This window comes from Ambystoma mexicanum, chromosome 7p (genome assembly GCF_040938575.1).
Source record: "Ambystoma mexicanum isolate Mex_15411 chromosome 7p, UKY_AmexF1_1, whole genome shotgun sequence".
NCBI classification, from domain to species: Eukaryota; Metazoa; Chordata; class Amphibia; order Caudata; family Ambystomatidae; genus Ambystoma; species Ambystoma mexicanum.
In genome coordinates, this window is record NC_090939.1 from 101,951,567 (window position 1) to 101,975,910 (window position 24,344).

At 49.7% G+C, this 24,344-nt stretch overlaps 1 protein-coding gene across 9 annotated transcripts in view; it reads left to right on the forward strand.

The window, feature by feature from the left end:
- ATP6V1A (ATPase H+ transporting V1 subunit A) overlaps positions 1–24,344 on the forward strand; it is a 1,210,625-nt gene that overhangs the window by 904,098 nt on the left and 282,183 nt on the right. For all 9 annotated transcript variants that reach the window (XM_069635876.1, XM_069635872.1, XM_069635874.1 and 6 more), the window contains one exon: positions 1,306–1,420. In XM_069635876.1, coding sequence (XP_069491977.1) covers positions 1,306–1,420 — 115 coding nt within the window. The remainder of the gene's footprint in view (positions 1–1,305; positions 1,421–24,344) is intronic.

The window sequence follows — 24,344 nt, forward strand, 5'->3', positions numbered from 1 at the left end:
CTTTACTACCTCCCACCCCCTCCATTTTAAACCTGCCTCCAGGGTGGGATCTCAATGTGATACTCACAAAGCCCATAGTTCCTCCCTTTGAGCCTGTGCACACATCCAGCCTTAAAGACCTAACATACTAAACTGCTTTTCTGGTGGCCATCACCTCCATAAGCAGAGTCAGTGAACTACAAGCCTTGTCAGTGCAAGACCCTTTCTTATCCACAAAGTCAAGTTGGTACTAAGAACACACCCTAGGTTTTTACCTAAGTTCATATAGAAGTTCCATGTTAACCAGTTCATTGAAACTATCTACTTTCTTTCAAAACCCTTCAAACTCAGCAGAGAAAAACTTCCATACACTAAATGTTAGGAGGGTGGTTCTTTACTATGTAAACAAGACAAAGCCGCTAGGAAAAACAGACCAACTGTTTGCCTCCTTAGCACCTGGCAGGGAAGGTGATCAAGTTTAAAAAAACGCTGTCTCCAAATGTATAGTGAAATGCATACAGCTCTATATATATATATACTCACTACTCCCTATAAAATAACTCTGCCTTTCAGACCAAGAGCTTACTCCACCACGGCTACAGGAGCTACTTTGGCCTTTATTGCAAACGTCCCGCTGGACGCCATTTGCAAAGCATCTCCATAAATACTTTTACTCTGCATTACTGCATTGACAAACATTCTAAAACAGATTCACTGGTGGGACAAGCGGTGCTAAAACATCTATTTGCCGCTGTACCTTCTCACAACCCACCACCTTCTCCAGACACTGCTCAATAATCTATGCATAGCATGTAATCTAAGCAGATGAACAAGCCTCAGAAGGGATGCATTACTCGCTGTAATCTTATTTCTGATGCTTGTTTCTGCTTGGATTCACATGCACACACCCTTCCCCCCCCTGTGAAGTAGAAGGTGCATAGGCGTTTTCTAGCTTTATCTACTCTTATCTGCTTTATTACATCTGTACTCAAGCTACACCTCATGCTACCTCATGTCAGAAACAAATAATTTGAGGAAACTCGACGCGTGAAAGACCATGGGTACGGTAGACATCACACTAGGGATAGTATTACTGGCATGCCCTGTCAACGTCCCTTTTCGAGTTTCGAAACACAAAGTGCAATACTCTGATGTCAGACTGTGCATAGCATGTGATTCTTAGCAGATACAAGCATCAGAAATAAGATTACGGTGAGTAATGTATCCCATATATGATAGGATAAACTGTATGTTTTGCTTGTAAATTTTTTAAGGTGTCTGCCTTTCAGGACCCATGATTTTCTGTGCATCTTGTCCTGTTTACAGATAGTGGATATCCTGCGTATCTTGGGGCCCGTCTTGCGTCCTTCTATGAGCGAGCTGGACGAGTGAAATGCTTGGGGAATCCCGAGAGGGAGGGCAGCGTCAGCATTGTCGGAGCGTAAGTGCTTGTATCTTTTCGTTATGTTTGGGTCTATCTAGATTTAGCAGCATGGGCTGTAAAATTTTCTGAATACGTGAGGAATGTGTTGTGTGGAGGTGCTAGTCTGCCAAGTTTTACTCTCACACCTTATTATATCCACTTGACCATTGAAGGGTTCTACCCAAGACTAACACTAATAATTGTCATTTTAAAACAAATGAACCCCTTCAGTGCTTTTTCTTTCTCTATGAAATGTGAAGTACTTAACAGTACATGTATTTTCTCCAGCATGGGGTCTGGCATGGATTCACATGCTTATGAATATTCCCCATCGTCAGGCTGGGAATTCTCAGTAAAAAGAAAAAACAGTTTCACTTAAAACGGTATTTCGAGGGGATTGGGTCCTCCGACGTATTCCATATCTATGACAGGTAATGTCCACAGCTGTGCTGCTTCGAAGAATCTTTGACGTCTGCGTCCTGCGTCGATGCGCCGTCCCCGAGGACCTCCTCCGATGGCCGACGTCACCCGATGTGATAAGTAGGACGCATGACGCCCAGAGCCTCGGTTCCGTTTTTTCCGCGAACGTGTTCGGTTCGTGAATCTCGGTACGCCTCGACTCGTTGGAGTTGCTGTTTTCTATTCTCGGTTCGTTGAACCTGTTCGGTTGGTTGTGAAGACCTGTTCATGGCGATGTCTTTCTCATCTTCGACCCCGCGTCTCCGGGCTTCAAGAACTGCGGGGACTGTGGGTCCAAGATGTCGGTCACAGACTCGCACGACGCCTGCCTCTGGTGCCTCGGGGAGGCCCACGATATGGACAACTGTGTCGACTGCCAGTCGCTCACTGCAAAGGCCTTGCGGGAACGCAAGAAGAAGCTGTCGGTAGGCCGGGTGTCTAAGCCCCGGAAGTCGAGGTCTGCGGGGCTTTCGACCGATGACTCGAGGGGTGACTCTCCACGTCGTCGTCGGAAGTCCGGTGGGTCTCCTTCCAGGAGTCGGTCTCGCCACTCCTCCGCCTCTTCTAGGCATTCCAGGAAGCGCTGGCATAGGTCGCCTTCCCCGTCCTCTTCCGAGGACTCCGCCCGTCGGCGGGTCGCTTTTCCCTCCATGCGAGCAACACCGGAGGAATGGGCTTCCTTCGGGAAGCAGATGCTAGCGATTCTGGAATCGCAGGGTACTGGTCCATCCGCGCCTCAGAGTGGGGTCGGTCGGCACCGGTCGAGAGACACCGCCCGTACGCCTTCGGGCTCGGGTGGTCGGCACGGCTCGCGGGAGACGTCCCGCTCGGACAAGGGTAGCCGTTCTCGCCATGCCCATTCCAGGTCCCGGTCCTCGACGCGCTAGAGACCGCGTGATCCTGTGCCGTCTTCGAAGAAGACGTCGACGCCTCTGGCGCCGAGGTCGTCGACGATTTCTCTCGAGGTTCCGTCTTTGAGGGCGGGTCGTCGGCGCCCAGGTTGTCGAGAGACACGCTCGGAGCTCCGGCTTCGAGGGCTGTGTCGACGCTGCCGATGCTGACGGCGCTGCAGCTGTCGTCGACGCTGATTCGCTCGACGTCCACGCCTTTTCTTTCGACGCCGGCGGCGACTCGTTCGGTGCCCTCGACACCTTTTCTGTCGACGCCGGCGCCTTTCGAGGCGGTGGTGTCGGAGGGGCCCCGTGGCATGGGGTTTGCCCTAGAAAGGCTATGGCTAAGGTCCGGTACTGCTTTCGTCCGCAGTGGTCTTCCTCTCCTCGCCTGGAGTACATTTCGGAGGGTGATGAAGGCTCTGATGGCGGCCTGGTTCCGGTTGCGGTTCCAGGTGACCTTATCTCGGGCCATAGCCAGTTTGATGACCTGAGGCAGTCGCTGCATGATGCCAGTGGACTGGACACCTCTCCGGAGTTGGAGTTTTGTCGGCCGGAGCCTGGCACTCATGCCGATTCTTCATATCGGCGCCTTATGTCTCGGGTTACCGAGTACTTGGGTTGGTCAGTTCCCCCAGGGGAGTTCGTTCAGGATGATCTCACGGACATCCTTGATCTCTGTCCACCCACTAACCCGGTTTTGCCTTTTCCTATGGCTCTGCAGAGAAGGGTGGCGGCGGCTTGGACTGCTCCGGGGAGTCTCCCGGCAGTGGGCAAGTCTTTGTCGCGAAAATACCGTCCAGCCAGTAGCAACCCCTGCTACTTGTCTAGGCACCCCACCCCGGAGAGTTTGGTGGTGCAGGCTGCTAGGGACGATAAACGTTTTGACGGCTGGGCGAAGAAAGTGTTTTCTTCGGGGGGTATGGGCTTAGGCGGCCAACTCCATGTGTGCCTTGTCTCGTTTCACGCACACTCTGTGGAACTGTGTTGCATTAGCGGCTGATCATATTCCCGAAGGGGACGAACGGGATGGTTTCCTTGCTATGGTTCAGGATGGCAAGGATGCTATGTGTGAGGCCGTTCAGTCGGGTTTGGTCTTGGCGGATTGTGTCAGCCGGTCCATGGCGGCGAGCACCGTAATGTGCAGGTTTGCGTGGTTGCGGAAGTCTGGGTTCGCTCCTAATGTACAGTCCCGGCTCCTCAACATGCCTTTTGACGGTGAACACCTTTTTGGCAGCAAGGCTGACGAGAGCCTTGAGAGGTTGCAGACCTCCAAAGCTGCAGCGAAATCATTGGGTGCTGCAGTTCGCCAACCTCTGTCTTTTTGTCCTAGGGGACAGCAATGGAGGGGAGGTTCCTTTCGCTATTACTCTTCCTTCAGTAAAGCGAGAGGAGCTAGCAGTCAAAGAGGCCATCGTAAGAGTGGCAGAGGTGGAAACAAAGGTACTAGAGGTGCCAAGGCCGCTGGGGCAGTTGCCTCTTTGCCCTCAGGCAACGCCGCAGCTGCTACCACTCAGTCATGAGGCCAGGTCCCATGGTTCGCCGGTTGGGGGAAGGCTGGCGCAGCATCTTGTAGAGTGGCAAGCCATTACTTCGGATGTGTGGGTTCTGGAGATCATAACCCACGGCTACTGTCTTCCTTTTCGGCAGAGGCCTCACGACAATCCACCAGGGAACCTCTCTTTGAAGAGTCCGGATCCGCTCCTTGCGCAGGAAATTCAAGCCCTGCTGGAGAAAGGCGCCATAGAACTGGTGCCTGTAGCAGAGAGGAACAAGGGATGGTATTCCCCTTATTTTTTGATTTCGAAGAAAGACGGGGATTGAGACCCATCATGGACTTGCGCGGTTTGAACAAACTCCTCAGGAAGGACATGTTCAAGATGGTGACTCTTTCTCAAGTCCTCCAGGCCCTTCAACTTCAGGACTGGTTGGTGTCTCTCAACCTCAAGGATGCTTACTTCCATGTGCCGATCCATCCCAAGCACAAGAATTACCTGAGGTTCGCGGTTGGCGATTCGCACTTTCAGTTTCGGGTCCTGCCGTTCGGATTGACCTCCGCCCCGAGGGTTTTCACCAAGCTCATGGTGGTGGTGGCAGCGCATCTCAGGAAAGGGGGGATTCACGTCTACCCCTACCTGGACGATTGGTTGATCAGGGGGAGCTCTCCCGAGCAAGTCCTCGATCATCTGTCCGTCACCTGCCACTCCCTTCACAGGCTGGGCTTCTCCCTCAATTTAAAGAAGTCCCATTTGATACCAACGCAGCGGCTCCAGTACATCGGAGCAGTGCTCGACACGTCCCTGGGGCAGTGTTTTCCTCCTCAGGTGAGGGCTCTTCACATTCAGCAGATGGTGCACAAGTTTCAGTTTGCCCAGAATCTCCCAGCGTCCGAGTTCTTGAGGCTGCTCGGCCTCATGGCATCCTGCATTCTTCTGGTGCCAGAGGCTCGTCTGCGGATGAGGTCTTTGCAGTGGGCACTCAAGCTCCAGTGGTCTCAGTCCTCCGGCAGGCTGTCGGACCCTGTTCAGGTGCCGCCCTCGGTAGCCCGGGACCTTCTGTGGTGGGCCGTCGAGGGCAATCTGATGAAGGGGGCCCCATTTTGGCTGCCCTGGCCGGAGGTGACGATCGTGACGGACGCATCCCTCACGGGACGGGGAGCTCATGCCAATTAGTTGACAGTCAGTGGTCATTGGTCTCCGTCGGAGTCCAGACTCCATATGAATCTGTTGGAGCTGAGGGCCGTCAGGCTAGCCCTGAAGGCTTTTCTGCAAACTGTGCGCGGGAAGAGTGTCCTGATTCTGACGGACAACACGGTGGCCATGCACTACCTCAACAAAAAGGGGTGGGCAGGGTCACTTCCGCTGTGCAGGGAGGCGATGCAGCTAGAGTTCTGGGCCATCCAGCAGGAAGTTTCGATCTCGGCAGTTCATCTGGCCGGAGACGACAACGAGACGGCGGACGCTCTGAGCAGGCAGAGCATGATCTCTCACGAGTGGGAGCTGGCTCGGGAGATTCTCCTGGAGATCTTCACCCTTTGGGGGACCCCTCAAGTGGAGCTCTTCGCCACCAGTGTCAACCGGAAGTACGAATGTTTTGCTCGCGGGAATTTCCTCCAAAAGGAGCCTTAGGAGACGCGTTCGTGGTGGAGTGGTCATTCCCACTGCTGTACGCGTTTCCTCCAGTCCCCGTCGTCCCGCAAGTGTTGCAGAGGTTGCGGAAGTTACAGAGGTTCGGTTCCCGGATGATCCTCATTGCTCCGGCGTGGGTCCGGAGGACGTGGTACCCGGACCTTCTAGACTTGTCCATCTGCCCTCCACGTCGTCTTCCCTACCGAGACGATCTGCTCTCACGGGAGGGGGGTCAGGTTCTCCATCCAGAGGTCGGATCCCTCAATCTTCACGCTTGGCTTCTGAAAGGTTGAGGTGTAAGGATTGGGACCTCCCTGAAGACGTGATGGAGGTGTTGCTCTCGGCCAGGCGGCCGGCAACAAAGTCTCTGTACCGTTGCCGTTGGAGAAAGTTCTGCGACTGGTGCAGAGTTCAGAATGTGGATCCTTTTGAATGCGACATTCCCATGGGTTTGTCTTTTTTGCTTTCTTTGGCCCATAGGGGCTTGCAAGTGGGGACCATTAAAGGTTACCTGGCGGCGCTGTCCATATTTAAGCGCTCGTCTGAAGAGTGTTCCTATTTTAAGATTCCTTTAATTTCGCAGTTTTTGAAAGGGCTCACTAATGTGTTCCCTCCGTCACCTTTTTTGGTGCCAGGTTGGGATTTGAACCTTGTTAAGTTTCTTATGGGTGCTCCGTTTGAGCCTTTACATTCTTGCCCTTTGAGGCTGTTGACTCTGAAAACTGTGTTTTTGGTTGCGGTTACTTCCGCTCGCAGAGTGAGTGAGTTACAGGCACTTTCAGTTAAGCCACCCTTCACTGTGTTTCACAAGGACAGGGTTGTCCTTAGAGTTCGTCGTCCTTTTCTTCCGAAAGTGGTTTTGGATTTTCATTTGAGCCAGAAAGTTGTTCTTCCGGCGTTCTATCCTCCCCCACATCCTGGTAAGGAAGAGGAGAGGCTCCATAGGCTTGATCCTCGGAGAGCGTTGAGCTTTTATATTTCGCGCATGTCCCGGGTCAGAGTGGACGATCAACTTTTCATTGGTTACGCTGGGAAGCGTTTGGGACAAGCTGTGATGAAACAGACTTTGTCTCGTTGGATTATTTTAGCTATCTCTGAGTGTTACCGCTTGGCGGGTAAGGACCCTCTGGCTGGCTTGCGGGCCCATTCTACCAGAGGAGTGGCTGCGTCTACTGACCTGCAGAGGGGAGTTCCTATTCGTCACATCTGTGATGCAGCCACCTGGGCTTCAGTACATACTTTTGTACGTCACTATTCCCTTGGTTCCATCAGAGGGCAAGATCTGGCCTTTGGCAAGGCAGTTCTCTATTCCGCAATTTGATTGGGCATGCTAAATTTGTATTCTAAATTCTTTCCCACCTCCTTGCTTGGTACTGCTTTGGGAGTCTGTCATAGATATGGAATACGTCGGAGGACCCAATCCCCTCGAAGTACAAGTTACTTTCTTACCTGGTAACGTTCTTTCGATGGGATGGTCCGACGACGTATTCCATATCGCTCCCTCCCTGCCATCCACGCTGCAGAATTTCTTTTGCAATTGCAGCTTGCGTTCCGCAAGCCTTGTGTGTCTGACTGGCAGAAAACTGGTGGCACACGTTCTGGGAAAAAACTATAACTGAGGCTATGGGCGTCGTGCGTCCTACTTATCACATCGGGTGACGTCGGCCGTCGGAGGAGGTCCTTGGGGACGGCGCATCAACGTCATCGACGCAGGACGCAGACGCCAAAGATTTTCCGAAGCAGCACAGCTGTGGACATTACCTGTCATAGATATGGAATACGTCGTCGGACCATCCCATCGAAAGAACGTTACCAGGTAAGAAAGTAACTTGTTCTTCTCCTCTAAACCAATCACTGTGCTGTGGGTCATACTGCCCCCATCCAATGACAGTCCTCTCCTTAAGCCATTCCTCTGGCAGCCATCTTTCGATTTTTACTGCGTGCTTCAATGGTGGGAGTCCTCGAGTGTGCTCTCTGAGCTATTTGTACATTTTCTGTGTTTTTTTGATGGAAAAAGTAATATTTTTGTTTCAAAGAAGCCAGTGTTGCCTTTTCTTTATCTGCTGACAGCGGGGAGCTGTTGTTGATGAACTTCTATGCGCTCCCCAAGGGCGAACATCATCAAAGATTCAAGGCCTTTGGGCCTACTTCGTGCCCTTCGGCCATGACGGAGGAGAAGGAGTGAAGGTTTCTTCAGGCCTTGCACAAAATGCGGGTTACGGAATGTGTTTGTGGAGGACAAGCACCTACAATGCCTCTACTACCTGCCCCAGAACCAGAAGGAGGTAGAGTGCGAAATTTGCCTCAGGTTTTTGAAGAAAAGAACAAAGAATTACGAATTGGGTATTTTCCCTGATTTTTATTTTTGGGGGATCAGTTTTTAAATGGGAAAAATTCAAAGCATCAAGAAAAACAAAAACTGATTACCCCCCTCTCTCTCCACACCAGCGTTATAGGTACTTCAAAGTATTTTCTTTTTGATAAAACATTTTGATTTTAGACAAACAAACAACATAAGCACACTGTCGATACAGGTCATTGATTGTTTCCCACCGTTATTACAGACAACATTTCAAAATTGAGTTCACTGCCCCTTCACAGGAGCCACATTCGACTTCCCCGCTTTATTGGTACCCTGGATGTCGAGGGGCGCCACATTCTCTTTTCTTATTCGCTCATACAAAGTCACCTTTCAGTGGGCGTCTTCACATTTTTGCCATACCTTTTGCGCCTTGGCCAGACATCCTCTGACCGTGTATACCCTGTGCTCCATTGCAACACAGATGTCTACGACCCCCATTTCTGAGCAATGTTTCTTTTGATAAGTGCGGTAGTGGTGAACACAAACAATTTTTCATATTTTGACAGGTCGACTTCATCGTTTATTCCCAACAGTAGCAGCTTAGGATCTCTGGGGATCTCTTTACCTAGGACTCTAGATAGCTCGTTGCAACATGCGTCCCAGAACTGCTGAATGTGTGTGCATGTCCAGAGTATGTGAAAGAAGGTACCTTCCTCTGTCTTGCATCGCAGGCAGGTTGGGTCATTTATCCTTCCTCATTTGTAGAGAGCCACTCTAGGATAGTATACTCTATGTAGTATCTTTAACTGTATCAGCCTGAGCCTTGACGATATAGCTACTTCCCTAGGAAACATCAGAGCTATGACCCATTCTTCAGGCAGTATTGTACCCATATCAGTCTCCCATTTGGTCTGTAGAGCTCGCAATTCTGTCGTGCCAAAGGAGGTTATGGCACTGTACAGGACTGACGTCACTTTCTGAGTGATTCGCTCGGGGAAGAGGTTCCTTTCTATTGGGGTGAATTCCGGCAATGCGGTCATATCAGGGAGATTGCCTTGTAGTGCGTGTTGCAACTGAGTATAATGATATTGTTCAGTTTGGGGAAGTGTGAGGTTGAGCTCCAGCTCCGAGAATGGAATTACGATGCCCTCTCTCACGAAATCACACATTGTCAGTGTTCCATGTTGGGACCAGAGCAGCCATTTGGGGAGATTGTATACACCCGGGAGATTTCTGTTGTTCCACAATGTTTGGGCTAGCGACAGCTTGTTGCCCCATCCCACAAATTTGTGTGCGTCCGTCCAGATTTGGGTTAGGTGTGTCCGCATATTGGAGATGTTTGGACGGGCCCTTTTCCTATAAAGATATTGCATAACAGGGTTTTCAGGAGTGTCAATTTCTAATGCGCGGTTATGCAGCGCGGATTTGTCCCCGTGCAATTGGTCATTTACGATTGTCAGTTGGCTGGCCCAATAGTATGTCTGTATCCGGGGAAGCCCTATTCCGCCCTCCCAAATGGATCTTTGGAGCGTGGCAAGTGCTATGCGGGGGCCATCATTCCACAGCAACTTTCGGATTGATTGATCTATTTTCCCGAATATGTTCGGGGGGACGTGAAGTGGGGCATTTTATAATATGTATAGGAGTCGGGGCAGAGACATCATTTTAAAGAGCGCTGCTCTGCCTAGTAGCATCAGGGGGAGGGATGCCCAGTGTTGGGAATCTTCCGCGAGTCTCGTCATCACTTGGGTGTAAGTTTCTGGGCACATAGTCATTGAGATTATTTGTGGCGAGTATACCCAGGTACTTGAATTGCTCCCTTTCAACCTGATAGGGGCATTGTGGGGGTATCGCTTGTTCTATCTGCCCCAGCGGGAACAGGATGGATTTAGCCCAGTTGACTTGTAGGCCGCTGAAGGCGCCGTATTTTTGTAGCAATCCGGTCACTATGGGACAGGATCTTACTGGATTGTACAGATATACAAGCAAGTCATCAGCATACAGGGACACCCTGTCTTCCCAGCTTTCTGACCAGCGGAAGCCCTTCCATGCCTCATTGCCTCTCAATAGTATCGCGAGTGGCTCGATTGCTATCGCGAATATCATGGCTGACAGAGGGCATCCTTCCCTGGTTCCCTTTCCTATTTCAAAGGGGTTTGATGTATAACCGTTCACCTTTGTGACTGTTGTTGGTGCTTTATACAGTAGTTTGACCCAGCTCATGAATTGGGGGCCAAATCCCATTCTTTGCATTATCTCCCAAATCGCTTCCCAGTGTACCGAATCGAACGCCTTTTCAAAATCTACCGCCAACAGGGCTAGTGGGCCCTGAATGGTGGGCGCGTCTTCTATCGCCATATGTAATCGATGTATCTTCATGCGCGTGGATCTTTGTGGCATGAATCCACATTGATCCGGGTGAATCAAGGAGGATATAATTGGCTGGAGTCGATTAGCTAGTGTGTTCGCTAGGATTTTGGTTTCGGTGTTGATGAGAGAAATCGGTCTGTAAGAACTGCATCTATCCGGGGGTTTGTCTGCTTTGGGTATTACCACTATAGTGGCTTGTCTCAGGTCTCGTCGGAGGAATCCCTCGCTGTGGGAAGTTTCATACATTTTTAATAGATGTGGTGTAATTATGTTTGTACCCATTTTTTTTCACACCTCTACCGGGAAGCCGTTGGGCCCTGGGGTTTTCCCGGGTTGGAAGTCCGCTATGGCTGCGGACAATTCGTCCTCCGTGATATTCGTGTCTAGGAGGGCAGTTTGTTCGGGTGTTAGAGAGGGAAGGGTAACTTCCGCTAGGATTGTGGTATCAATGGGGAGGTCGGTGCTTTGTGCTCCCTATAATAGGAGGCAAACCCCTCCGCGATGTCCCGGTCCGCTGTTAAGAGTGTGTCCCCCTGTGCCCGAATCGCCCTGACATGTCTGAGCCCTTCATCTCGCTTCGCCAGCATTTTGCCCGCTTTATCCCCAGTTTCGTACACTCTAGCCCGCCTTGCTGTGTGCGCCTGTTTGGCGTTGTCGAGGGCTATATTCTGTAGTTGTTTTTGTGCTAGTTGCAATGCCCGGAGAGATTCCGGTTGGCCTTGGGATATATGGGTTGCCTCTGTCCTCTGCACTCGCAATACTGCTTCCTGAATTGATTTAGCTTGTTTTTTCTTATGGGCCACAATCCAGGAGATAAGTTCCCCCCTTAATACCGGTTTATATACTTCCCATACAGTTGTTGGGCTGCCTACAGAGTGTTTGTTCACTTCAAAGTACAATTCTGTAGTTTTTTGTACATGCTCCAACAGTTCTGGGAAACCCAGGTAGTAACTGTTCAGCCGCCAGGTAGGTGGGGGGTGGGGTTGGTCTATCGGTGTTGATTTCTATCATGAGTGGGGAGTGGTCTGATATGCCCCTGGGTAGGAATTGTGCTGCCCTTACTAGGTCTATTTCAGATGTTGGCAGAAAAAAGTAGTCAAGCCTTGACAATGAGGCATGTGCCCCAGATAGGAACGAGTATTCCCTCGTGTCAGGATGTAGGTGCCTCCACACATCTTTCAGTCCCATGGCATCCGTAAATGTGGCTAATTTAGTGCGCGTGGAGGGGTTTCTCGCGCGGACATGTGTGCGATCAAGCTCCAGGTTCATTACCTCATTGAAGTCTTCCCCCCACTATCACCAAGCTCGAGGGATCTGCAGTGATTACGTATGTAAGTCGTCGATTAGGGAGGTAAATAAGGTCGGTGGGGCATAAATGGCTAACATGGATATGGTGCTTCCCCAGAGAGTCCCGGTTATATGTACATATCTGCCTCCCGTGTCCTGTGCAACGGTTAACAGCTTGAAGCGCAATCGCCTGTGTATTAGGATCAGGACTCCCCGGGCCCCCATGGAAAAGCCTGAGTGCAATGCTATGCAGTAATTTGATCGCTTGAAAAGGTTGCAGTTCGTGCCCGCTAAGTGGGTTTCCGTTAGGAAGGCTGCGTCTGGCGCATGTCGATTTAGTTGTTGTAAAACAAGGCGCCTCTTAATGCTACTGCCCAACCCGTTCACATTCCAGGTCATAATCTTAATGGACTTGGTGTTATTCTTGTTGTTGGATTCCATCATATCAGGTAGGCATTGGGCGTGGCGGGTTATGCTGTGTGTGTCGTGTGGTAGTGAACTTTATCTCTCCGGTGGGAGCCAGATCCCGACCTATAGTGTGCTGTAACTTCTGTGCCCGAGTGGAGCCACAGGCCATTTTAAAACAAGGAACTAAACAAATAACTTCTGATGCAATTTCAAACTCCCCTAACCCCTCCCCATACTCCGCCCCAATATGAAGTATCTGTCGCCCGAACATCAGTCCGAGCTCGCCAATGGTTTGCTCGGACAACAGTTAACAACCCCTACAACTTCTACAACTGTTCCCACGTAACTAGGGGGGTACATGTGTCCAAAACGGCCGCTATATGTTTCCTCATCCATGTCAAATACCTTGTTGCATTGTTTCCATCGAAAGCCGATCCTCCGTCGTGGGTCCCGCCATTTTGGGTGATCGCTGGTACCTTGTCTCCCGCCTCAGCCCTCCCCCACAAGTGGTGGCATAATGTAATCACGGTTCGGTGGGTGGTCCGGGGAGAGAGGGGGTCTCTGGCCGGAGGATTTCCAGGATGCCCGGGTCTGCTTCTTCGATTCGGTCTCCAGTCGCCATCTATGTGTAGTTCTGCCCACCTCCATGCCTCTTTAGGGTCAGTGAAGTGGACCGTCGTCCCTTTATGGAAAATTTTCAGTTGGGCCGGAAAGATTAGGCCATATTTGACATTTAGAGAGCGCAGCTGTCTTTTGATTTGCTCAAATGATTGCCTCGCCTTTTGCACTTCTCTTGTATAGTCCGTAAATAAGGCAATTCTGGAGCCATTATGGGTGATCGAGCCCCTCGTGCGTGCCATTTGCAACAATGCGTCCCGATCTCTGTAATTCAGGAACCGTGCCACCACTGTGCGTGGCGGGGATCCAGGCGGGGGACGCCCCGTGGGCACTCGGTGAGCTCGTTCTATCGAGAAGAATTTGGAGAAGCTCTTTTTGTCAAACAGGTCGATGAGCCATTGTTCCAGGAACAGCTCCATGCAGTCACCTTTGGCCTTCTCAGGCAAGCCTAGGATGCGTACATTGTTCCGTCTCGACCTGCCCTCTCCTTCGTCTACTCTCGCTTCCAGTATCTTAGGGCGGGCCGTGGTTCTGTGGAGTTGCTGCTCCAGGCTCCTTAGTCCATCCTCCGTCCCAGATATACGCTGCTCGGCCTTACCGGTGCGGGACGTCAATTTTTGGAGATCATTGCGTAACAGCGAGACATCCACGCTTATTCCATCGATTTTCTGTTCCATGGAGGCACAGGAATCGGCGATCGCCGCCATAATGTCCTTCAGAGAGATTGCTCCTGTTTCCTCCTCCATTGTTTCACTGCAGTCTTGCTCTACCGGTGCATTCGTCGTGGCAGTGGTGAATTGATCAATTTTACTTTGAGTACCGGTTTTCCTGGATTTTTCTTTTCCCATGTCAGAGGTCTTTACACTGGAGTTTCTGCGTAACATGTGCTGCCAGTGAGTCCGATGAACACCTTTCGATTTGGGCGGCTGTGTGCTGGGGGCCAGTTAGGGCTTGGCACGGGGACAAGTCTTGGTTTGAGGCGCCTCAGGCTCTTCTTTTGCAGGCTTCTCACTTGCACTCATGCAGTGGCGCAGCCGTTTGCCGCGCGCAGGGCGCTCTAGGGAGTCTTGTCCGTGATCACTGCCCCTTCGTCCGGGCCTGTCCTCGTGTGCGTCCTCTTCAGGCGTAACACTTTCTCTCTCCCGGACCGTCAGGCGGATAAGCGGGAAGCTTGCGGACGGGCTCAGCGGGACGGGCGTTGGGGTGGAGGCGAGGCGGGTCTTCCTCTCGCGGGCAACCGCCACGTAGCCCCGCTCCATGCTTCGCAGTCTGTTACTGTCCACCCGCATCCCCTCTGCGTCGGGGGACGTCCCAGGTCCGCTCTCCGCACCTCTCGTCTCCTTTAGCCGGCGTCCGTTCACAATCTCGTATCTTTGCTGCGTAGGCAGGTTTACATCGGCACGTAGCCCGGCGCCATCTTGGAATCACTCCCTCAGGATTCTTCGGGGAGATCTCTGTCCTCCGGATGCCTCGCCGTCGCACTTTTCGCTACGATTTTCTCACGAAAATTCGCAGCAGCGGTTCCCCTCGCCGAGGGTGTGATTAATAGTTGTCGTTCGACACGGATGGCAGGCGATTTAAGCAGGATGCATGTAGCGGGGCCGGTAGCTCGAAGGCTCACGTCCGCATTGTTCGGTAGCTGGCCACGCCCCCCTCTACTTCAAAGTATTTTTACCTTCTGATCATTTTAAGTCACTGCCATGAAACATCACATAACTCAAACTTTCCTTTTATTCAAAAAACATATACAAATGTTATTTTCCAACACACCAAGTGTGATGTCAATTAACAATCATTAAACTTTCACTTCTAGACCACACTATTGATCAGAAGATGACAAATTAAACACAAAATAAAAAACAAAATCATACAAAAGGGGATAAAAAGCCATTCAATTGGGTAGGCATAGAAAAATGGGACAGTCGTGTAATGATATTTAACTGTTATCAAAGCGGTTATCAAAAGCTTATAAAGAAATAATGACAACAATATTGTTTACAATTGGGTGCTCTTTAGTACTAAAGAACTTTTGTCAGCGTGCTTTTGAACATTACATCAAGATAGTTCATCGTGTATCAACACCCAAAATTCTATAAAACGCTAAACTTTCTTTTCTGTTTAGACACAAGAACATAAACCAAAACCGAACAATTGGTTCTGATCTTTTTTAAATAGTCGACATGTTTCGGACACTTTCCCAATAAGACACTATCTCTAGTATCTTTTTGCGTTATTCTACTGTCCTTCAGGACGAGGACATTTCTTTAGTCATTGTGTTAATCTTCTATACCCTAATGGTGTACAGTGAGCGTACTACATAAAAACAGAAAAAAACATCTTCGTGATTCATGGCAGGATTTAATGTTGTCAAATTACAACAATACTCTAAATATATTGAATATAGTCGTTGCCACACAGAACCTAGTCTGGGGCCTCTTATGTACCACTCAACAATTCTGCAACACAGCAACCTTTTGGACAGGACTATTTTTTTCAAAAATAAAGGGGTCTTTGCTATTATCCATCAAGCACTCCCTACATGCTCATCAAGAGATTGGTTCTTAAATTCCAAACTTTTTTATTTTTCAGGTCTTTAAACCAATTAGGTCTTACTCTAGCTTTATTTACACCATTTTAATACCAGTGTTTTTTTTACCTTTTTGGTTTCGTTTAGGAACACCCGGTTTAACTTGAGGAGCCGAAGATGTGATCCTTCCAAACAAATTTTGAAGGATAAAGATGCGTGATGTTTTCTTGCTTGCTTTTCGCAGACTTTTACCACTGCAAATTGATATGTATAAATTATTTGCATTACTCATAATGACAACCAAATATTCCTCAATGCGTGTTTTCCACACTGCAATGTGTCTTAATTACATAAATCCCTGTTCTAACCTACAAGGGCTCCATATGAGTTAAAGAACTTGAACCTCATATTCTAACACAACTCCTCGTCTATGCAAGCGGTGAATTTAATCTTTCCGTGCAGTTTTAAACTCTTCTATAATTTCCTGGTTATAAACAAGCTGAAAGTGAACTGCACTGTATTATTTTGTTCTTCTGATCAATATTACAGTCTAGAAATGAAGGTTTTCTAATGATTGTTAATTGACATCACACTTGGTGTGTTGGAAAACAACATTTTAAAGATTTTTTTAATACAATTTAAGAGTATCATGGAAAGTTTGAGTTATGTGATGTTTCATGGCAGTGACTTTTAAAATGATCTTGAGGTAAAAATACTTTGAAGTACCTATATCCGCAAGTGGGGACAGAGAAGAGGGTAATCAGTTTTTGTTGAAAACGAAGGACCGGCAAAGTAGGCTGGCCGCATCGCTTAACGCCAAGGCCTCTGACCCGTGCTCCATGCAGGGTCATGCCTTACCCAGGACCGCTGGTCCGAGGAGCGGTGTTCCAAGTCCTTTTGAGGATGCCAAGAGCCGCAAGTCAGAGTCCACCGGGTTTGCCGTGGAAGCAGGTCCAAAAGTGGATAGGGTGCAATCAGCCTCACCTTCCGCCGCATTGCTAGGCTACCATCGACGACCTCTTGAAAGAGGAAGTCATCTACCCCGGTTAAACTATGAGAAATCCGAGAAGCCGCGGACGGATGCGAAAAAGGCTGAGCAACCCAAGCAGATTCAACCAGCACAGGTTAAAGACCTTGTCGGCGACCCAGTCAACTGATAATGCCATGAAAGCTAAGGGCGCTGATCCTACGAGGGTAGCTCCCACGGCTTAGAAAGTGTCCCTACCCCCAAGGCGCATCACCGCTGCAGTGACTTTGCCAACATCTACAGGCCCACCAGAAGGAGTGAAACCAGCTCAGGCCCCGGTTATAGATGCTCCGGGGGGGAGTGGGGGTTGGGGGGGCCAAGAGGCTCCGAAACGGCCCTCCCAGGACGTTGCCCAAGCCATGGAGGTCTCGCCCTCAGACGAGGATCAAGAGTAGCTGCACACGGTCCATGAGGACGTTGAAAAGGAGCACCGCGCCTAGTTTTCCTGTTCTGCCTTCTCAACCGAGGGACATTTCCCTCGGTTGATCCATCATCAAGATGATGGATCACAGCATTTGGATGCACCACACAGGGTGTCGCCACCAGATGAAGTGGGATCGTTGCACTCCATGATCGCCAGAGCCTCCAAGCTTTTCAAGCTGGCGCCTGAGAAAACCAAGGAGGAGGGCTTCTTGTATCAAAGGCGCAAGACCAAAAGGAAAGTAATCTTGACAGTGCCCTTTATAGACGATGTTTGGGAGGAGGGCCTGGCCCTCATGAAGAACCCTTGTATGGCTGCAGCCATGCGGGATAGGCTGGAGAAGAAGTATAGGGTGCAAGTGCCTAAGGTCTCAACCATCACCAAATTCAGTGGTGTCGACGGCCATGAGGAAACGGCCAGCTAATCCGTCCTCGTAGTCCTCCGTTATCCCCCCCCCACCCCCTGGACAGCGAGGGGAAACTCTTAAATTGTATTAAAAAACTTTAAAATGTTATCGCGGAACCTGAGAGCTTGGCTGAGTTTGGAGGATTGGAGTTGCCAGTGAACTGCAGGGAGGTCCTCGCAAAAACCAGGGCGTTGTCCACCTTGAGGTGCTACAGTCACAAGTGGAAGTGTTTCGATACGTGATACCGGTCACAGAAGATTACCCCTTTGAGGGCCACGGCCCCACTGATCCTGCCGTACTTGCTATCATTGGCCAAGGCCAGACTCTCACACGCCACCATAAAGGTACATCTAGTGGCTATCTCCCGCTACACCAAGTCGCCAGGAAGATCTTCGCTTTGGTCCCATCGACTCATCAAGGTGTTTCTCAAAGGACTTTTTAGATCTTTCCCGCCGGTGACGGCTCCTGCTGTTGGGAACTCAACGTGGTTCTGACGACACTCATGGGCACGCCCTTCGAGGTAGTGCATTAGGCCCTGCTCAAGTCATTCTTGTGGAAAACTGCTTTCCTGGTGGCCATCATCTCTGCCAGGAGGGTAGGTGAGATCCAGGCACTATCCTGCAAACAACCATACCTGACTTTCCACAAATCGAGGTTGGTGCTACGTACGCACCCCACCTTCATGCCGAAGGTTCAGTCGGAAATTGTACCTCAACAAGCCTTTGGTGTTAACTGTTTTATTTTTCCTAAAACCCTTGTTGCCGGTGGAAAGGGCCTTGCATTCGCGGGACGTTGCCTGTCACACACACAAAGTTTTCAGAAAGCTTCACAGCTGTTTGTGAACTTTGGTCCCGTGAAGCATGTGAAGGCCTTGTCCAAGATTTCCATTTCAAGATGGCTCTCCGGCTGCATCACGCACTGTCATCAGTTGGCTAACCGACCGCTGCCCGGCTGTCCAAGAGCTCACTTCACCAGAGCAATCTCTGCAATGATGGCTTTCCTTTCTGGTGTGCCCATGCTCGACCTCTGCAGGGCTGCTACGTGGAGGTCCACTCACACCTTCACGAAATTCTACTGCGTTGACAGGGAATCCAGGGAGGAGTCCAGTGTTGGGCCTGGCAGTGTTTATGAAACCTGTTTGCTTGAGGTGAGTTTCTTCCAGGAGAAAGTGTATTGCTTCTGTTGAGCCTTAGCACCTCCCGTGGTTGTGTAATATTGTTCTGCTATGTGTTTGTTTTTCATGAACATGTGAATCCATGCCAGACCCCATCAAGGAGAAGGTTCAAGTTACTTACCTGTAACTATTGCTCTCCCGCATGGGTCTGGCACGGATTTACATGTGAACCCTCCCTCGGGCCCCTCTGCGGCGCTACTTGGTCAAACTGCCACTTTACGTGCTTACCAAATCTGAAGCTGGATCCCAGAGGAGAGGACTGTCATTGGATGGGGGCAGTATGACCCAGTGGACGGTTTGTAAGTGAAACTATTATTTCGAATGGATTATGTCCTCCAACGTATTCCTCATCTTGGATATATTTGTCCTGCTTTAGCTGCTTCAGAAATGTTTTCTCGGCAAAGGGCGCAGTGCGTCATTGTCGTCGAGTCCAAGGCCTCCGTCGAGGGGGACGTCGTCGGGTATACAAGTAGCACGCGTGGCGCCCGTTGGCCTCAGTTCCGTTTTTCCGCAGTAGGTGTTGCTTCGGAGAGTCGGCGCGCCTCGATAGTTCTCTGATGCAATTATTGTGAAGAAGATATTCTAGATGTCCACATCGTCAACCCGACTACCCCGCGTTCAGGGTTCAAGAAATGTAAAACCTGCGGTTCCAAAATGTCGATCACAGATCCGCACCGAGAATGTCTGTGGTGCCTCGGCGAAAACCACGACATGGAGGCCTGTACAAAGTGTCAGGCAATGAAAGGCAAGGCCTTGCGAGAGAGGAAGGGAAAACAACAGGTAGGTCGAAAACCCGACCGAAAAGCCTCAAGCGTCGAGTCGAGATCCCATGAGGAGAAATCTCCTCGACGCGAACGGCGAAAACATAGGTCTAGGTCCAGAAGTGGTTCACACCACTCTTCGTCTTTGACTAAAAAGTCTAAAAAGAGACGCCACCGGTCCCCTTCCACCTAGTCTTCAGACGAATCCCCCAAGAAAATGAAATGCCCCACAAAACATTAAGAGTTTAAATGATGGAGGTTTTTGAAAAGGATAAACCTTGGTCCGTGCCTTCCTCGGAAGCCTGCCGAGAGCGTTACCGTTCGGACACCCGCGCGCCCTCGAGCCCGGGTGATCGAAGGAGGAAAGATTGGGAACCTTCATAGACCCCGAGTGATAAAGATCAGTCGAGTCGACCGCTCGAGGTCATCAACGCCGTCCGGAACCTGAGACACTTCGAAGGACGAGCCTCCGAAGAGCGTCTCGACACCCTCAAACCCAGCTCCTTCAACGACTGCTATTTTGTTGACGCCATCAACGCCTTTGTCGACGTGGACCCTAAAGCCTTCGATGCCAAAAACTTCAAAGACTCCATTTCAGCCAGAAACTGACAAAATAGCAGCAAAAGAAAAAGCTGCAAAGACTACAAAACCTTCAGCCTCCACTGTAACGGCTCATCCAGAAAAAATGTATAAACCTCTACCAAGGAAGGAATATTTTAAATCCTTGACTTCAATTTTTGAAGAACAAGAAAGGTCTGATGCAGAGGATGTTCCTTTTGGCCTAGAGGATGGCACCCCTAATGTCCCAGAATGTCTTAATTTCTGAGGAAAGCAGAATGAGGGATTTAGTTGAAACCTTGCATAGCACAAGTGGAATTGACACATCACCTGAGACAGATTTTGGCAGACCAGAACCAGGGGAACATGCCAGTCCCTCATACAGACAAACTGATGACAAAAGTGATGGATTATTTAGGATGGGCTAGACCACCAACTCAGTTCATCCAGGATGACTTGACTGACATGTTCGATCATGGCCGCACCAAAGATCCGATTTTACCCTTCCATGTAGCCTTACAGAATAGGGTGGCCAAAAATTGGGAGACCCCAGACTCAATTCCTCCTGTGACTAAGTCCCTTGCTTCAAAATACCGCCCTTCCAGTAGCGACCCCGGCTATCTGTCCAAACACCCTACTCCTGAGAGTCTGGTGGTCCAGGCAGCCACAGCTTCTAATAAGGTGGCGTACCCTTCCATCCCTTTGGATAGGTACGACAAGCGTGTGGATGGTTGGGCACGCAAAGGGATTTTCAGCTGGGAGTATGGCATTAAAATCGGCCAACTCCACATGTGCCTTAGCAAAATTTTCATACACTCTGTGGGAGTGCATTGCAATGGCGGCAGAGCACATACCAGAAGGGGAAGAAAGGGAAGGATTCCTAGCCATTGTTAGGGATCGAAAGGAAGCCATGCAGGAATCCCTTCAGTCTGGATTGGACACTTCAGATAGCGTGAGCAGGTCCATGGCCTCCAGCACAGTAATACGCAGATTTGCATGGTTGCAAAAGTCAGGTTTCGCACCAGACGTGCAAAACCGTCTTTTGAACATGCCTTTTGACCGGTCTCACCTTTTCGGCAACAAGGCTGACTAGAGCATTGAAAGGTTGCAGACCTCAAAAGCAGCAGCCAAATCTTTAGGGGCTGCTATTAGGCAACCTCAGCCTTTTCGTGCATCAGGACAATATTGGAGGGGACCATCCTATCGTTGTTACTCCTCATATGGAAAGGCGAGAGGAATGTCCAGTCAAAGAGGCCAGAGAAAAACCACTTGTTGTGGACGAGGTGAACGTACTAAGCCAGCCCCAGCTGCAGCCTCTTTGCCATCAGCAGCTGCAGCAACCTCCATAAAACCACTTTGAGGACTTGCATCACAAGACACCTGTAGGAGGCATCCTGTCACAGCATCTGCAAGAATGGCGCGATATTACTTCAGATGGTTGGGCTCTAGAAATAATAGCCCAAGGTTCCTGCCTTCCTTTTCTAACGCAACCTCAAAGCAATCCACCAGGGAGACACTCTTTGAAGCTTCCAGACCCGCTCCTACAGCAGGACGTTTTAACCCTGCTAGAGAAAGGTGCTATAGAATCAGTACATGTAGCGGAGAGGACGGAGGACTGAGATCCATCTTGAAGTTAAGAGGCTTGAACAAGATCCTCAGGAAGGACAAGTTCAAGATGGTTACTCTTTCTCAGATACTTCAGGCCTTTCAACTTCAGGATTGGTTGGTGTCATTGGACCTTCAGGATGCTTATTTTCATGTGCCAATCCACCTCAAGCACAGAAAATACCAGAGGTTCGCGGTGGGCGACTCGCATTATCAGTTTAGTGTCTTACCATTCGGGTTGACCTCCGCCTGAGGGTCTTCACCAAGTTGATGGCAGTGCACCTCAGGAGAGGGGGGGATTCACGTCTACCCCTACTTGGACGATTGGTTGATCAGGGCGCGCTCTGCTGAGCATGCCCTAAATCATCGGCAAGTCACCTGCCACTTCCTCCACAGACTGGGCTTCTCCCTCAATTTCAAGAAGTCACAAATGACACCTTCCCAACAGCTCCAGTACATAAGGGCTGTACTAGACACATCCTTGGGAAAGATCTCGCCTCCCAAGTCGAGGGCTCAAGACATTCTTCAGATGGTTTCCAAATTCCAAAATGCCCAAAATATCCAGGCCTACAACTTCTTGAGGTTGCTTGGCCTCATGGCATCCTGCATTTTCCTTGTGCCAGAAGCACGCCTGAGGAGGAGATCCCTTCAATGGGCTCTAAAGACTCAATGGTCCCAAGTCTCAGGACAAATGACGGATCTCCTTCAGATTCCGAACAAGGTTCGGCAGGATCTTCTTTGGTGGACTTGCACAGCGAACATCCTAAAAGGAGAACATTTTTTGGCAACTATGGCTGGAGATTACAGACGGATGCCTCACTCATGGGGTGGGGAGCTCATGCCAACAATCTGATAATCAGCGGTCGTTGGTCTCCATCGGAGTCCAAACTACACATCAACCTTTTAGAGCTGAGAGCAATCAGACTAGCGCTGAAGGCTTTTCTTCCATCTGTCAGGGGAAAAAAATGTCCTGATAATGACGGACAACACAGTGGCCATGCATTACCTAAACAAGAGGAGGTGTAGGGTCACTACCTCTGTGCAGAGAGGCAACGCAGCTCTGGTATTGGGCAATTCAAGAAGGAATCCCCTTATCGGTAGTTCATCTAGCCGGGCAGAAGAATATGATGGCGGACGTTGTGAGCAGGCATAGTACTGTGTCCCACAAGTGGAAACTGGCTCAGGAAGTCCTTCAGGAGATCTTCACCCTTTGGGGAACCCCTTGTTAGGGAGAATTCTCATCTATGGCTAATTTCCCTCACCTAGTGTGTCCCCCCGCAGCTTTGCTGGACTTCTGGAGTTTGTTTTCCACTGGGTAAGAGTGAGAACTTTTCCCCCACTCTTACCTGTGTTTTGCTATGTGTTGCCACCTGTTTTTGTGATTGTGGGCTCTGAAGGACACCACTTCAGTAGCCCACTTCTTTGTGTGTGTCACACAGCACCTTTTGTGCAGTGGCACTGGGTTGTCATTCAGACTCCCACCGACTCCATTTCTGAGGCGACTACTGTCCCCCAGAAAAGGGTAAAGTTACCATTAACTTTACTTAGTCAATCTACCACAGATCCCGTACACCCCATCTTCCATGGAGTACTGGAAAGGATTAATTTGTATCCCTTATTGATCTGTACCTCCTATAGCATTGGTTCGCTCTTTTAACATTTAGACATGGCTGGTGGCAGTGGTATCTACCCTAACTTTCTGCCGCAGTTATCTTATATAACCGTGGGAATATTGTAGGCTATTGTGTTAGCCTAGAACCTGAACCCGCTTGACCAAATCCTTTTTCTTTTGGCTCTGGTGCGGTTTATTCGCCATTTCTTTTTGTTAAACTCCTTCTGGTGTTTACTTTGCATGGCAAACCAGGTTTGCCTTCTTTGTTCGCTGTCTTGGTGGGCTTCTACCTAGAAGCCCTCCTCAAGGCGCCTGAGTGTCTAGGTGGGCTGGATGTGAGGGAGGGGTGTAGTCACCCCCGGCACAGAGTATCCTAGGAAATCCAAGTCACACTTTGTTACGATTGGTCAAGGTGGTTGTCCGGGCTGGAAACCCCCCTGCTGCATGATTGACAGCCAGGCTGTGTGAATGGGTTTTTTGCGCATAAAAGGCAGGTCTATTGGGCTAGAAGTCAGAGAGAGTCGCCACTGGAAGTGCAAGGAACCGACGAGAAGCGAGGAGAACGACGGCTGCTGCAACTATTTTCCCGGTGAAGCCCTGCTGCAGTCCTGATCGATCTACCTTCAACGACTCAGAGAAGATCTGCCGGCCTCATCCCTGTGTGATGCAGACCCCCTTCAGACGTCCTCCTTCACAACGAAGCTCCAGGAATCGTGGGTCTGCGGGAAACCACTAGGAACAACTGTTAGGGCACAAGCTGCACTGTTGGAACAAGGTACTATGTTCTGCTTGAGGAAACTGGGTGAATCCCTTTTCTTCATTTCCAAGGCTTGCCCTTGTCTTCCCTCCTTCTTATAACTTTTGATTCCGAACATTGACAATATCGAAGTACTTTTGGCTACGTTGAATCTCGAACTATCTGACTGTGTGATCCTCGGCAACAGGCCCCAGTGTCTCTCAACCCTGGCTCCGGCCCTTTGACTTTCAAACTCCTGTCTTTGAGTGTTTCTTGATTCTGCCTGCCTAACCAAAATATTTCCTGTGATTTTTGCCTCCAACTCCCTCTGGGTATCTCAATTGCCAAGTGTGTTTTTACCCCGGTAGCATTTCATGTCACGGATACGCGTTTAGTTAGTAGACCGACCTGTCAAAAAGTGATCGCAATTGTATTCGTGGTAACGTGTTTTCTTCATAACACCGGTGTATTCAACACAGGGTACTTACCTCGAGACTTACTGTACAAAGTGAATTGGTTAGTTGTAGTATATTTAACGTGTGGTTTTTATTGAAGTTTAATAGAAGTGTTGTGTTTATAACGAATGGTTTAAAAATAAATGTACTTATATTTTTCTACCTGAAACCTTGAGTCAGTGTTTGTGGTCCCTTTGT